At 39.5% G+C, this 17,274-nt stretch overlaps 1 protein-coding gene across 2 annotated transcripts in view; it reads right to left on the bottom strand.

The window, feature by feature from the left end:
- Positions 1–17,274, bottom strand: part of PPP2R2C (protein phosphatase 2 regulatory subunit Bgamma) — a 280,242-nt gene that overhangs the window by 27,182 nt on the left and 235,786 nt on the right. For both annotated transcript variants that reach the window (XM_065404868.1, XM_065404870.1), the window contains one exon: positions 13,552–13,716. In XM_065404868.1, coding sequence (XP_065260940.1) covers positions 13,552–13,716 — 165 coding nt within the window. The remainder of the gene's footprint in view (positions 1–13,551; positions 13,717–17,274) is intronic.

The raw sequence follows: 17,274 nt of genomic DNA on the forward strand, positions 1-17,274 counted from the left end.
ATTTGCAGCCTAAAATCATATTGCTTCCTTCTAAGAAAAATCTGAAGGAAACTCCATGAGTTGAAATCCAGATTTCTTTGCCTTTCCATAGGTTTCTTAATTAGGAGAGGAGGAGACAATACAGGTCAGTGTGTATAACATAATACCTCTGTAGCTTGCCTTTCCACCATTTTAACTTGGGCCTGATTTTGCAACTCCTTACTCACATGTCGGTGGGCTTACTCATATGAATAGGGACAGCCTGTGCTGGTAGTGTTTGCAGGATCAAAATCTACAGAGGCAGCAGTTTTGTCAACAATACACATTGTCATTCAGTCAGACTGATACTCATTTTGAATGCAATATCACTGCTATGTTGATAACATACTAATTTACTTTATCAAGACAATTTTAAATACATACAATCATCATTAGTTACATGATCACATACTATTTCTTAAACTACATAATATATGACAAGTTTTTTTCCCTACATCCGTGTAAGTCGCATCATCTAAAGTGCATAGTGAACAAGACACTAGTGCTGTATGTAAGTGATTTGTACAGACTCTTTGTGTGGCATACACAGAAGTACAATGGGGCAGAGTTCAGGTTCCATGTGAAATATTGACCTTGGGAATTTCCTGACTTAAAAGTTCTTAACTGCAACTTTAGTGTTTCTTCATATTGTTCCATGTGGAATTATATATTATGTAAAGATATAGAGGGATGTGTAGGGGAAGATTTTCAAAGGCACGAGCTGGAGTTAGGTGCCCAAATCCCATTGATTTTCAACCAGAGTTCAGCACCTAACAGTCCTTTGTGCCTTTGAAAATCTCCCCTATAGTTACATCATATGTATTCAATGAAAAAAATCTAATATTCATGTAACTTTGATGAGGAATCAACCATTAAAAAGTTAATGAGTTACAGAAGCCAATGTTGAACGCACAACTTTAACTCTTCCCATTTGTGTTTGCTGTAAAAATGTTTTTATTTTATATTAATTGCCAAAATAGATGATAATATGCAAATTGGACTTCCTTATTCCACCTTATATTCAATTTACATATATTTTAGGTGCCAGGGAATACTAGTGCAGAAGTTTTCAGTCTGTGATTTGTGGCCCACAGGTGATCCACAGAGTAGTTGCTGATGGTATGTGGAGAGACAGCCAGTCATCTCTGGCATCAAATTCTTCCTCATCTCCGGATGCTAAATTACAGTAAAATACAGCTAAAATACTTTGTTTCCCAATATTATTTTCCACATATGCAATTGCTGTAGATGAAACAGGGATATGAAGCGATTGGGAATAAAAGGGAGGTGGTCCTACAAAACAACACTGGTATTATGCACTCTCCACTATGGAAAAAATGTGAGAGCCCCTATTCTGGTGTGTAAAACAGATTGGAACTAAGTGGATATTTTAGAAGTCATGTGTTCTTTTTCCCATGAGGAGCCAAAACATAATTTACACCTGATGAAAGTATATTAAAAAAAGTTAGATTCCTGCAGAATGTTTTCCTTTGTTTGGCTGGACTGATTTTCTGAGACAGTGGGCACACACAATTTTTACTAGGCTCAATGGGAGCGGTGGGTATTCTGCACCACAGAAAATCAGCCCACTTTTGTTTGGTTGCTTAATGTTAATCATTCAAGTGTCAAAATTTTAGCCTATCTGTTCATGATTCTTAACACACACACACACACACACACACACACTTCACAGTATACGGATGCAGTATTGCCTCAGTGCAACACAGCACAAACATTTGTATCTTAAACAATTGAAAAGAAACATCCATGATACTTTATATCTCATAAAAAAGACCTGGTGTAACCCTTCAAACTTTCTGAAAACAATTACTTTCCCCCCAAGATAGAGAGTTTCTGTCCTCGATACCTCTGACTCAATTGACATAAAGCACAGGCTCATCAAAGCATTGCTATAGGACAGGCAGTTTCAAAATAGAAATATTAATAATGCTACTCAAAATACCAAGTGATCTGTTTTAAAATTAAAACAATAACAACCCCCTAAGATATAATGGGTGATGGTGTTAGAATAACCATCTATTATCTGAAGCTATGCTACACAGTTATAAATTCATATGAAAGAAATAGTATATTGGTAGGATAAAAGAAATGTCAACTGAACACAGTTAAATTAGTCTTTCATAGAACTAAAAAGGAGAGATCTAGACAGCACAATCTCTGAAAAGAGCTGTTATCAAGACCCAGGAACTCTGTGGTAACTGGCAGGCTTTTCTACAGTTGAAATACCAGTAAACTAAAACAAGCAAACAGTAAGGTTGATGATAATGTCACATAATTCTAAACAAGAGAGGTGAGCCTTGGAACTTGTGTTACTGCAGATCAAGAGCAGGATTATAGACAAAAACAAGTTTCTGCTATTTCAAAGCAGAATGGATTCAGGGTAAAGCTGAATCATGCCTACATACATTCGATAACATGTAGTTATCAGAAAAACATAAAAAACAAAAGTAGTCCTGCAAGATGATGGAGACTCCATATAGATGGCATGAGATTCTACTGTGCAAAAGATGAACTCATAAATGACATAAAAGGATGTTCCACAGAACATGCAAATGCAATCTCCTCTGACTGGACTTATGGAAAGTCATGTCATAAGTATGGTGGTTCTTTTGATTCAGCTAGGATGACTTAAGCTATTTGCTTCCCTAGCTGAAAACATCTGGCTTTTCACTAGCCCAAAAACCAGGATGAAAAACTAAGAACTGGATCCTTAGCTGGCCACTTAGCTGGCACTTCCTTCTGGGAGTAACTCAAGATGTGCTCCAGATAAGCACCATATTATTATATTTAATTATTTATATTGCAGAAACATCTAGGAGAGCCAGTCATGGACCAGGACCCCATTATGCTAGCTGCTATACAAACACAAGACAGATAGTCCCAGCCCCAAAGAGCTTACAATCTAAGTTAACTCATTCCTTCTTTTAAATCCTTGAGGGAAGACCTCAGTGATCTCAGTGGAAGGCATACAATACTACTTGAAATAATGGTACCTTGATATTAATGGAATTTTGAGACCAGCCATTGCAAGTTTTCAAACGGAGCTGGAGAATTTATGTACATTCATTCTGCTTGATAGGTAATAAAGACTTTTATACATGTAGTTTTATTTTCAGCTGATTAATTGTTTTTTCTAAGTTAAATGCCCCTCAGAAAGTATGACCTTGAGTTTAACAGCCTGTAAATGATTTAAATGTATACAGGACAGATCATCAGCTAATATAAATCAGTGTATTCCGTATGCTGATTTATAACAGTTGAGGATCTGACCCATAATGTGTATTTACTTCTCTTTCACTAATAAGATTCATTCTATAGGTCTACAAAAAATAGTTTGATTTAATATGTGGTTAATGAAGAGTCTTGAGCCTAGAACATTCATGACATTAGTTCAGCATGGTACGCACTTTAACTGCGCTTAGGTGCTGTGAAACTAGAGCTTAGGGACAGTACATCTTCCGCTGTGTCAAATGAAATTGACAACTTTTCAGACAAAGATAGAGAAGTTTGAACTAATTAATGTCTGGTTTTAAAGAAAAGGGGCCAAATCCTCAAATTATGTGAATCAGTACAGCTCCTTTCATTGCAATCGAACTATGCCAATTTAGAGAATCTAGTTGAGAATCTGGCTGAGGATTTTACTATTGTTTTAACATTTGGTTAAAGTATTGTAAGGGGTTATTGTAGACCAAGCTTACAGTTACAGATCACCTGTAATTGTACCTTCTTTTTAATTTTAGAAGAAACTAAAGGTATTTTTGAATCATTAAGTGCATACTTGGGATTAACATGTGGTATTTGGGTGTGCATGTGTGTGCGCGCGCGAGAGAGGCGAAAGCTCAGTTATTAATTATCCTTACCTAGGTGTGGTAATTTAGAACTGAAATGAAACTGTATTAATTGTTAGCAGTGTTGTTGTAGCTGAGTTGATCCCAGGATATGAGACAGACAAGGTGGGTGAAGAAATATCTTTTATTGGGCCAACTTCTGTTGGTAGAAGGTACAAGCTTTCTTTCTTCTTCAGGTCTGGAGTTGGAAGCAGACGCTTCCTTCCCCAGATCTGAAAAAGAAAAAAAGAGCTCTGTATAGCTCGAAAGCTTGTCCCTTCCACCAACAGAAGTTGGCCCAATAAAAGACATTACCTTTCCGACCTTGTCTCCCTCTATTGTATTAAGTAAGTCATGGTTCAAATTTCTAACTTTGGAATAATTTTTGGTTGAGCTGTCACTGACAGTTCAATAAATTCTTATTGAAACAAAGCTTGACTAGCAAATATGCAAGGTCCTGCACTAACTAGCCATAGTTTCCATACTGGTACCAAAATCCTCTCCCCAGAATTACAGAGAATTATTTTAGGATGTTATACTGCTGCCCATCACCGTAATGTCTGAGTGCCTTCCACATAAAATCAATACCAATGGAGAAAGTCTCTGGCGCTTGGCATTGCTTTAACAATTTGTGATAAGATTTTGATTACTAATATTTATGTACTTTTATTCTTTAGTTCTTTACATTTTAACTTCTTATTCTTACTTTGTAAATCCTCTCATACATTCAGCTTTGTTTTGCTTTTTTTGTAATTTCCTGTTCATCTTTCAAGTCAATATTTATTAATAAAATATATACATTTATAAGTATTCTTGAGTCTACTTTAGCTAAGAAACATGAAATTCAATGATTTCATATGAAATATAGCCTGGGTAATTAATTAATGACAACTATTTAACCCATGTGTTTTATGCTATATTAACCCTAATCTTCTCAGATTCCCAACCTGTTTTAAATCAAATACTTTAGTGAAATGCATAAACATCAAAAATTAGTTTTGAGGGCTGCATATCCATTTCACTTTCATGTCATTATCTGTCCTTATATGATAAAAGGTAAAATTTCTCAAAAAATAATCCCGCCTCCCCTTTAGATTGAAAATACCAACCGCCAACTAGCACACCTCTGGCCAGTGACCCAGGATTAAAAGCAAGACTTCTCATCAATACAGCTAGACAGTATGAATTTTAAATGTAAACCATCAAATCAATATCTAGGAATCTGTTTTACTATCTGGTATTCTACAGTGAGTTGATGCAACTTGTCACAAGATGCAAGGGACAGTGCAAGAGGGCTGAACTAGATCAATACGTAAAGATCAATGGGGGAGAGCTTCGCTGTAGAGATGCTTATATTAAATGTTGCTTCACTAGGGAGTTTGTTAATAAAGAGTGGTGCTAAAGAATCACATGCAAGGAAATGGGGGAAGGGATGGGGTAATCTTACAGGCAGAGCATCATTAAACCGCAATCTTGCGAAGATTTATAAACATGTTTAACTTTGAGTAGGTCCCACTGAAGTTAATTGGACATGTGACTACTTGGTACGTACAGTTAAGCACATGTATAAATCACAGAGATTGGGGCCTAAGACTGGGAGAAATAATGCCTCCCCCCTCATTGAAATGGCATCTTGAACGAAAAATGGAAATTTGGAAAGACAATGGAAGATGTTTATTTAAATATATTAAATTGCAATAAAAAACAAGACAGCAGTTTTAATTGAATAATTAAAGAAATCTTACAGTAATTATTTATTCTAACTGGGTGTATGTGTTTTGGGAGGTTAATGAAACACCTTTTTAATCATAAATCATTTATGCCTGCTTCAGTACTATATTTTTTTTTACTATTTGATAGCTACAAGTACATAAATCAGACAATTTTCTTTTTACTTTTATTTAATTTTAATATATTTGCATAATCAAGGGGAAAGATGCATAACTAATAACTGTCTTTCTGCAGGAGCAGTTCCTAATTTTCATTATCTATTTTAAATTATTATCACAGAAGTGCTCTACACCAAAGACAATCTCACATTGATGGGGCCCAATCCTGCAGATGCTCCACAGGGTATCTCCTACTGAATCCAGGGAGATTTCTGCACAAAGAAGGACCCTTTACAGGATTGGGTTCACTATGTGTAAAATTGGAGTGATAGATCTTTAGTGACAACTGTAATTAGGAAATTTATGAGAAGTAAAATTACCAAAATGTGGGCACATTTTTCTATCTAAGTTACATAAAATGGGGCACATGATGGAACAATGGATACATACATTATCAACACACTCTTAAAGCCCAAGTCCAGACCTTCAATATGGAAAGCAAACCTTTATTAACACATGTGAGTGAAGTGTTATGAGAGCTCAGATTAAGTTGAACTGTTTTTTGTACGTCACATGACCTCACAGTTCTCACTTGGAGCAGACCTACTTTTACAGCTGCCTCTGAACACACATAATGTGAATATTCCCTCCCCCTCCCCCCCCCGCCTGCACCAGTCTCAGATGACAGACTTGCATGAGGACAGAAGCAGTAATCAGAAGATAATTTCTTAAATGTAAAGCTCACACAAAAGGAACACAAGTTCTCTCTTTTCCAGTCCTACAACAAGCAACATTCATTTGGAAAGGTCAATATTAATTAGCAAATCCAGCAGGGACATTCTGTCAGGGTTTGTAGGTGTGTGTGTCTGGTTGTTCTTTGTTTCAAATGAAGGATAATCCATATTCAGTTAGAGGTCAAAAAACTGTCACTACTATGTAATCCCAGTGTCCTTTCAAAGGATGTTATTTTGATTTTAAAAATCAATGTGTTCCTTTTATTTTCTGGTTTCTTTGTCTCGTTCTATGGTTTGGTGGCTGCTTTAGCTTTCTTGAGTTTAGTATCTCTAGATTCGGTCAACAAAAGAGAAGGCATGTGATTCCTCTAATTGCCAGACTGGGAGTAACTGGCTGAAGTTCAGGAGAAGTGCTGACCATTGTAAGGAGGAAAGTGCATGAAACTTACTGAAAGTGCATCAATCTTACTGAACTTTGTACTGTTGATTATGGTCTAGATTTTCAGAACTGCATGGGCAGTTGCTGGTGAATGTGTGCAAATGGTCTCTCAGATGTCCAAGTGATGACCTGCATGCAAAATTCATGTAATTGTGTATATAAATTAGGCAAGCAATATGCCCGCTCATTCTTCATATTCAAGTTGTGAAAAATCTGGACCACTTGTATACTGATAACATGCAAACACCTGCAGCAACACGTACTTAGTTTTAAAATATGATTAAAATAAGCAATGTTTTCATCATTTTTCATCAAAAATTGCATACATTTCCAAGTAGAACATTTCCCAGGCCTCCTGTGGTGGGTGATTTCAGGTTTGCCTTCTCATGTTAAGATCTTCCTCTGTTCTTGATACACCAGGCCATGCATGGAGACCAAATGGGTGTTTTTAAGTGGTTCCTGCTTGAAGCCCTTGGTTCTCAATCATGTGAAATCTTTTAGAGTTGAAAGCCTGAACTCTGATGGAAATTTATAAGCCATGAGAGTTATGTGCTAGGGGAGTTTGTAACTTCTGAAAGCTCCATAGGACACTCTGGTATCGCTTATAACTAAACAGATTCCATCTTCCTTGCTTCAATCACTTCAACACAGTTCCTCCCTCATATGGCACACTTTGCATGTTGGCAATGGATCTCTAGAAGAATCTTAAATCAGCTGAGTTAGCTGATTTAAAACACACCATGGAAGAAGTATATATTTTATAGTCTATAGGAATATCCAGAGGTAAAGGAAAATTCAACTTTAAACAAAATATGTAGTTTAAACTGATTACATCCTATAGGGCTGAATTTTCAAAAGTGCATAAACTGTGCCAAGTCTCCAGTGACTCTCATTATTTATTCACAGTGGCATATTTTTTCCCTATCTTTTGCCTCTAGCTGTCTGCCCAATTCTTCATTCTAACCTTCAAACACCTATTAAAGGAGCAGTGGTCCTGCCCAACCCAAAGTAAAACAGCTATAAATTTAGAAATATGTATTGAACTCAGACTCTTAATTAAAATAGCTTGAGTATTGATATTGCACTTGCTTCTAAACTAAAGCTTTAGACTGAAAATGTAGGCCTACAGAAGTAGGTCATGTATAAAGAGAAGGATAATCAGAGCCAGATGCATGTGATCCATTAGCAAAAGTAGGTGAACATTGACATGGCTCCAATACGGACACACTTTAATGAACATTTCAAAGTTGTTTATCAAATGTTAGCAGGGGCGGCTCCAGGCACCAGCGCAGCAAGTGCGTGCCTGGGACGGCAAGCCGCGGGGGACGGCGTGCCGGTCGCCCTGAGGGTGGCATGCCTGCGGGAGGTCCGCTGGTCCCGTGGCTTCGGTGGCAATTCGGGAGCGGCCGATCACCCGCAGAAACGCCGCCGAATTCGCGTGACTGCCTGACTGCAGTGCTTGGGGCGGCAAAAAACAGAGCTGCCCCAGAATGTTAGTATTTGATGATCTTTCAGTGAGCTATGTAAATAGATCTGGTGGTCTCGGACCAGTGCCTAGGACACAGTTGTTCACATCACAACTAACTGAGCTAATTGGCAGCCTATTAGTAGTCCTGGCAGGGGCAACACTATATGAATGGGCATGAAACCCTCTTGTCTCAAGATTTGCACCCTTCAGGTCAGGGTTGTGACACATTGTTGGGGGAAATTTTCCAGTGCTGCTACTGCCCATGCTGGTTTCTATTCTATGAATATACAAAGGACTTTGAACTCTCTGTCTAGCAATGTAGCAGCCTTCAAGATTTTTTACCATACTGCGTTTATGTACTTAGTGTAACCCATACTAAGTATATATTTATACAGTACTATATATGTGCATGGTGCATAGATACCTACAAATGAAGGTTCCTGCCTCAAAAAGCTTGAAATCTACATTAGACAACACAGGAAAGGATTAAAATTAAAAGGTGTGTGTGTGGGGGGGGAAGCATAAGGGAAAGGAGTGTAAAACAGTAACAGTTCATGAGATAGGCTTATTACTCATATGATCTTATAAAAGCTACTCATTGGATTTTGTTTATTTCTGATAATACTGTAATATATTTTATTATGGGGACAGTGTCTGGAAAAGGGGCTCTGGAGAAGGTCAGTGACTGAAAACTGACTAGAAGAAGTGAATTTTGAGGGGAGATTTGAAGTAGCAGAGTGAGGTTGCATCATGCCCCAGGTCAGAGAAACTGTTCTAAATATGGGGGTGGAGTAACTTATGGGGAAAGGTTGCATAAGGGCAAGCTGAGTTGGCCTGGGGAGGGTATTGGGAATACACAGAAATCATTTGTAAAACGGGTGTATAGTGGTATAAAATTCCTGGTGCAGATATCAAAGAGACTGTCCTGCTAACATCTGAAAGCCTGGCTGATTTATTTTAAGATGAATGCTTTAGACTGCTGCAGAGTTTATGGAACTAGTGTTGCATGTCAGGGTGAGCTATAATCAAACCAATCCAATCGGCAGTCCTCAGTACTCTTCCTTGTAATGCTTTGAAAGTTCTATCATTAACCTTATCAATTTTTCTGTTGTACATGCTCCACACTCAGTTTCTTAATGAGCTTGACTCGAGTTTAGTGCAGCAATGCTACATTAAAGGGCTATTTTCTAACTCACAGATCTGGAAAATAGGGTTTAATCAATGACCATTAGACCTTGCTTTCCCTTCTGGCATAAAATGCCTTCTTTTCATTCAGGGTTCCTGTATTATTGTTTTAATAAGTTATGATTGGCATTTGGCACTGTGTTACAGGGGCAGACAGGCCCTATTAATAGGAAGAAATGAAAGTATTATGGAAGAAAACAATGTAAGCAGGACAGAAAAACTCAAAACTAAGACCCAAATTCTGTCACGCTCTCTTCTTTCCTCATGACATCTGATTTCCCCTCAAAGTACAAAGATATACAGCCAACAAAGGCAAAATACCACCAAAAATTATTGTGGAAGGTTATTTTCTAGGAATAAGCAATAAACAATCCTAACCAATGCTAAGAACATGCTTTTTTCCTTGCATCTGATGGGCTCAATCATGACAGTTTTACTCAGTGTCTACTCCTAAAGAAATTCACCCCGTGCAGAGACCTATGCACCACTTACAGTGCATTTACGCCCTCAAATGCTTATTTCCTATTAATAAGACCTGTCTGCCTCAAAAGACTTCAGTGGGAGCTGAGTGGTACATATGCTTTTTGTGTTCCCTTTACACAAGAAAGATTTCCAGTTACTCTGTAAACCTCCCATTGACTTCAACAATGTCAAGTAGACATTGAAGGCCTGATTCTATGAAGCTTAGAGTGCCTGAGAAAGGCTCAATCCCAGGATTTGGCTCCATGATAGTTAACAGGTGTTCATCAGGTTCTCAGCTACTCGTTGGAACTGGCCACATGACACTAGCTCAGATCTCAGCAGACTGTGAGAAAACAGGTTGTGAGCTCAAGAAAATGTGCCGGTGCCAACCTGCAGTAACAAGCACAGAGCAACTCAGCAGCTGTTAGATTATTAGAAGGAGGAGCTCCCCATTCTGCTCCTCCTCCACATGATGTTTTGGGCCACTTTTCCCCTGGCCCAGTCACAATACAGATTTCCGCTGCAGCGCTCTCATTTACATTGAATTTTGTGCTCTATGTATCTCAATAGCCAGAAAACCATGAAGATACTAGGCATCTCCACTAATATGAAGGAATGGAATAATACAATAATGGGCCCAGTTTTCTTCCTAGTCAAGCCAATGGGGATTCTGAAATTGACTTCCATGGGACAGTGATCAGGCCCTACATCAGTACTGGGCCTATCTGAACACTGATGTGAGTGAAATTTTTTATATTTGGACAAAAGGACGAAAATGATTTCATCTATAGTTTTAATCACATACACATGGCAATTGCTACTGAAACAGGAAGAGAATCAAATGGGAACTTGGGTCTAGATAAATATAATAGTTCTATATGTATTCAAGTATTTTGTGAAAAGCAGGAAGGAAAAAAATTCACAGGCTGGTGTGATCCCACATAGCACATGTTCCCTTTGTTACAGTAGTAATTATTTCAGTTCATGCACTGTATGAAATGCAGACTGGATTTCATTTTTATGCACCCTATGACTAGGGCCCAGAAGCCCCCTGCAGGAGGCCTCAGGGTCCTGCACACCCTTCCCAGGAAAGGAGCAGTGGAGCTAAGTCCTTCAAGCAGCCTAGAGAAATCGGCAGCCAATCAGGAGGCTGCAAGGGGCTAGCCAATTAGAGGGTTGCAGGCTAATATAAAAGGAGCTACAGTGCAGACCAGCATCAGTTCCTTGCTTGTGTCAGAGGAGTTCAGATGGTGCTCCTGGCTGACTAAAGGGAACTGTAGCACCATGGACAGCTCAGTGCTGGCAGGGACTGGGAGAGAGAGAAAGAGCTCCTGGCTGAACACAGAAGAGCCCTGAAGCACTGGTGAAGGCTGGGGCTGCAGGGAAGTGGCCCAGGAAACTGAAAGCAGTTTTGTTAGAGACATGGTGATCCCTGTGCTAGAACCTGGAGTAGTGTGCCGGCCTGGGTCCCCATAGGCCACTGGGGAAGTGGCTTACAATTAGACAGTGATAAACCCCCAGAAGGTGATCTGAACTGTTAAGAGGCCCAGCCGGAGAGCTGGGGCCAGAACAGACTAGAGTGGGCAAAGAATCTCTAGGGAGGAAGCCCTTGGGGCATGGTCCCCTACCAGGGCCAGGAGTGCTTAAAGACGTTGGACTAATACCCAAGAAGGGATCTGTTTGACTTGTGTTCTGTACAGACTGTGAGTGACTTGGCCAGAGGGCTGAGTCACTAGAAACTGCTAGAGAAACTGCCAGAAGGGGGTCACCATAAACTCAGAGAAGTGCAGACACACCTGACCAGAAGGGAGCGCTCACAAGAGGTGGATGCCATGCTGTTACACACCCGTTCATGCTGACTTAATTATAAACAAAAATTAAAAATCTTCTTTAACTTCTACTTTTTAGTAGCTCCAGCAAAATTCAGAGTCCTAGTTAGATAAATATTTGAGGTGTGGCAAGTCTTGTACCATTAAAAATTTTTTTGCACCTGTTTCATTCTTAACTCCCTATGTATGGTACTCATAGTCCACTGTTCGCCTGCTTCTTTATGTACACGTTATGGCCAATATCAATGCTGACCCCAGACAGGTCCAATGGGGAAAGTGATGCAGGGAACTCCTTTTCCCCAGTTCACCCCTGCTGGGGGGGGGGTCATCATGGTTTGTCTGCGTACGCTCTCTGAACAAAACACCTGCAAAAGCACTAGAACTGACAGAACTGCATAGGGCAGATTAGAGATGTAGCCAGGCCCCATCCTCCCAGTGTATCAACTAGTATCAGGTGGGAAGCAGTGGGAGAAAGCACACAGTACACTTTTTGTACAAGTATAGTAAGTGCTGCTCCCTGAATGTCCCATTATGTCTCCCTTTTACCACCACTTGGGCACTAGAGCTGCTAAGCTTCTCCACAGGTTTTCCCACTGGCAGTCAGAGCCATTTATCTTTAGGTTCAATATTTTACCCTCGCCCCATGCAAGAAAACATGTCAGAACCAGGTAATGTGAGTGCCATTTATTGGTTTAGTTTTCTCTTTCATTATGTATTAACCTCGGTCCATTTAAAAAGCTTCTCCATGGCAAATGCCCTCTCCATCATATCACCTTGATATCTTTACACCTATCACACTTAATCCATTCTCCAGCTGGGTTTCAAAGGACTCCATATGTCTATGCTCTCCTATTTGGACTCTAAGGAGCTGATAGCCAGATTATTTCGTACTGTAATGTATTCCATACCTCACTTCATAGACTCTTCATGAAAGAAGACAGCTTCATAGTAATTTATATTCTGGTGCTATCATGAATTTAAGATAACTCCCTTTTTCCATTTGCAGATTCCACATTCCTCATTTGGTCATCAGGTGAAATAGCTACAGCTTCTTGATATGAATCTCACAAGCTATATACATCCACATTAGGCCAACTACAGAATACTTTTTATAGTACCACAACGTTTTATTCCTTTTATTGTTCAATTTTGAAATAACCTCCTTTCCTATATTATATGCCTTATATATTATTAGTTACTTCATTTGTTTAGTTGAGCAAAAACAATGCTTAGAAATTACACTTATCTGAAAAAATTGGGCCCAAAACTTCAAGTGATACCTTAACATTCATGCACCCTGAAAATTCTTCCCTTGATTTTTTTTTTTATAGTTTGGATGGACAAAATATGCTTCCCCCAAAACTCAAATTTTCACTTTAAAATAGCAGATGCACATCCATACTAAACAGTACTTTCATAGACTCTTCACAAAGAGACTATCTAAATTGTTCAGAACCATCTGTCTATTGATAGAGGGTTGTGGGCTTTTCACTCAGCTGTGTTTGTAGTATGAACTGCAAGGAGGAGGAGTTAGAGAAGTGCTTCCAATCAAGTCCCTAAATAACTCTTGTATAGATTCAATGGTTTGCTCAGTTTTTGTCACTGTTTTGTTTTCTTAACATGTCTGCAACTGACAAGCTAGCACATTTCGTAACATGTTGCACTCCAGTACATACACAGAGATGCACTATCTACAAATGATGAACATTAACAAGTGTTTGCAGCACTTAGGAACTTACGTTTGGAATGTTTGTCACAGAGGGCTGATGCCCTCATGTCACAGAGTCTCAAGGATCCTTTGCTGCTGCTGTAGACAAAGAGATTGCAATGGTGGGGATGAAACTCGGATGCAGTAATCACTTCCGTCAAGTCCTCCATGTTGGCTGGCTTTATATCTACAATATCTGAATGGAGGTTTTATTAAGGAAAATTAAATTGGTTACAAGTAAGTTATGAATCTTGCCACCTCTTTGAAGGCTTGTATAGACATTTTCCACATGTTTACAGACAAATAAATTAGTTTTGAATAAAGCATTCTCATTTGTTTGAGAAGAGACATTCAGCATTATTCTGTTTGGCAGTAGCTTTTCTTATTTGATGGTTGCACCACAGAGACAATTAAATTTTCATAACAAAATTAATCTAGGACCATTATCTAACATACCTTACTGTGGGTGTCATTAATATGCCTACATTTGCAGTAAAGTGTTGGTGATGAAGATATGGCAGTTGAGGTTTTCAGATCCGTTCAGGGGATCTGATCACCTATCTTTCATTTAAACTAAAGGAGAATCAGTAGCTAAATACCCTGCACTGCTTGGCAAAACACAATCATCAGTATTTCCCCATAACTGCAATGGCAATTACTGCTGTAGCTCAGATAACACTGATGTATAGATAGCAGCCACTGTACATCTCACTTTCCCCCCATCCAGTCTACTTAAAATATTGCTGCTAAGACAACTTTCCTCTCCCACTCTTTCGACCTCATCATCCCCTCCTTCGCTGGCTTCTTGTCCTTTGATGTATCAATGTCAAGGCCCTTGTCCTCTGCTTCAGTGCTTCACAGTTTGCCCCAGCCTGCTCCACTGCTCTTATTTCCTCTTTCTTTCCCTCTCATTCCCTCCTCTCCTCTAATCCTCTCTCCTAGAACCTCCCTTGGGTCTGCTTCTCCCATTCCCAGCTTCATACCTTTACCCATGCCCCTCCCTGTGCTTGGAATTCCTCCTTCCAATACACTCCTTTCCTCTCAACCTAATTCTATGCTATATACAACACTGGGTGGTTAGATAACCTAGAGCAGTGTTTCTCAAATGCGGCCTCCAGAGGCTTTTCTTGCGAGAACCCCTGACCTAGAGGTTGGACGGTGGTACTAAAAGAAGTTGATTTTATATTGTTTGTAGTGCATGTTCTTAGAATCTCGGGCCAAGCAGATGGAAAGTTGTAGGATGATAGAGGCTCTTTGCTGAAACAGCAAATGGAATTAGAACCATAAACAGACATTCAGAAGTGTCATGGGCTATCACAAAATGGTAGATGAATGTGAGCCACCAGGATATTTCAGACCTAAAAGATGCAAATGCTATGTAAGGAGGGGGAATAATTGGTTATAATTGACATTGACATACATTAATAGATCACAGAAGCTAGATAGACTGGCAGACCTAACAGGTTTCCCACCCACCCCTTATCTCCATCAGTGCAAGTGTCAAGAAAGTCTTTTTACTGGTAAAGGATATCAAGAAGGTCACTAACTAGTATAGCTAAAAGACTTTCAGCTAGATTCTGGTCTCATTTACAGCAGTGACATCAGTGTAACTCCACTGTATTTGATGAGTTAATCTTGATTTACACTGGTATGTAAGATCAGAATCAAGCCTGTAGTCTGGACAATTTGTATGATTGCCCTAAAATTATGGGAATCATTGCCTTACATCATTATGCAACTAAGAGAGGATTTTTAAAAAGGTATGTGCATTTTTTCACATGCAAATTGTATACAAACTCAGATGCACGTATGCAAACTGATGAGTGTGAATATGTACCAGTCTCAATGCAAAAATCAAGGTTTGTGCATGCACAAGAGTGCACGCTTGTGTGCTGCTTTTGAAAATCGCACTGAGGGCTAAATTTCAAAAAATGGTATAAAAAAACTGGTGCCTCCAATTTTTCATGTCTCACCTTTTCCAAATAGAATTTTCCAAATGAGTCCAATCTTGCTCCCATTGAAATCAATGGGAATTTTGTCATTGCCTATAATAGGAGCAGGTTTGGGTCCTGCAGCTGTGAATACAAATTGTGTAGATGCCTAACTAATCTATCTGCATGGGCAAATGCATTTACAAAGCATAAATCAGAGTTCTGTGTGTGCCAAATTATAGATGTGAAAATATGTAGACAATTTCAGGTGCTGAGTAAAAGACCTCTGAAAATTTGCCCAAATGTCCCATTTTTGGTAAGAAAAAATCATAAACATAGAATATACTATGAGCTTCACTACAAATTTAAGTTCCAGCAGTGCAGTCCACTGTGGAAAATTCCCACTGAAGATAATGCTTATTACTGAAATCAATGTAAATTTCTGTGAAAAAGGGACTGTAGCTCTGAGCTCTTATCTGGTCATATCTGAACTATATAACACACCAATTAAGTATCCCATGTACACATCAGCCAATCAATCACTATTATTAAAAATTGATATGATGCATAACTTATATGGTACTCCTCAGTCACAGCCATTCATATAGATCCCATGCTTTGGAGATCTTATGCTCTGGGAAAGACATGAAAAATAAAAAACAAGACAAGATATGGAACAACAGCTCAGGAAAGGGGAAGTGAGAAGAGAGATTTCTGGTGAAGAAAAGGAGGAAGGAATATTTCCTAGAAGAAGAGGATTTTAAGAAAGCAGTAGTTGAGGAGGCATTGTGATGGAGCGTTCATTCCCACACCACCTCTGAAGGGGTGAAGGTGGCCCAGAAGGGCCCCATTCACCTTCACAGATGCACCTGATGGGAGGCCCAGGGACTGATAAATACTAATTGCTGATGATGCCCAGCTGGTAACGGATTATAAAGAGGAGAAGTTTGTAGTACCAGGAGTCTGCAGGGAGAAAGTCTGTAGTCACTCTCTGGGATCCTGCCTCTGGAAGAAGGGTCAACCCCAGAGGAGTTGTGGAGAAAGAAAGCCTGAAAAGGCAGGGTAGGAAGAAGCTCAGAGAAACAGCAGCAAGGAGGGGGACTGTGTAGACCTTGGCTGATGGTTATGGGGTCGCTAGACTGGAATCCAGTGTAGAGGAAGGGCCTGGGTTCCACTACCAGCCACTGGGAAGTGGTGCTGGACTGTTTGAGGTGCAATCTGAACAGCTAGTCCAGCAAGACTTTGATACCCCAGAAGGGAAAGGGGGGGTATATAGTGACCTAGCCAGAGGGCTGAGTTGTGAGTAGGGAGCACTGTGAATTTCTGTAGCGACAGAATGACCACTAGCCATGCATGTGCCATGCAGGAAGAACTGCTATGCCATGCCTGCCCACGAGGAGGAGGTGCTCTTGTGGTGAGTGAACACCATTATAGGCATACAGTGAAAAGAAAGAGTAATAGTACGGCAGAGTATCTGAGTAAGACTATATTCTCACATGAACCTCATCGTTGTAGTGTCTGCAAACCTTCCAAAGACTAATTAATTTATTTTCACAATACCCCTGCGGAAGAGGAAAGTATTACTATTCTATCCTTCGGATAAGGAACTGGGGCAGAGAGAATAAGTTGCTTGCCCAAGGTCACACCGAAATCCACGATAGAGCTGTGAAGTGAACACAGATCTATTGAATCCCAGATCAGTGCCTTAAACATAAGACCCTCCTTCCCAGCTGTCATGCTTCCCAAAACATAAAATTTGAATCAATTGGCATAAGAGATAATTTGAACATTCCTGGAGAATGAGATAATAGGAAAATGTTGTT

This window comes from Emys orbicularis, chromosome 5 (assembly GCF_028017835.1).
Source record: "Emys orbicularis isolate rEmyOrb1 chromosome 5, rEmyOrb1.hap1, whole genome shotgun sequence".
NCBI classification, from domain to species: Eukaryota; Metazoa; Chordata; order Testudines; family Emydidae; genus Emys; species Emys orbicularis.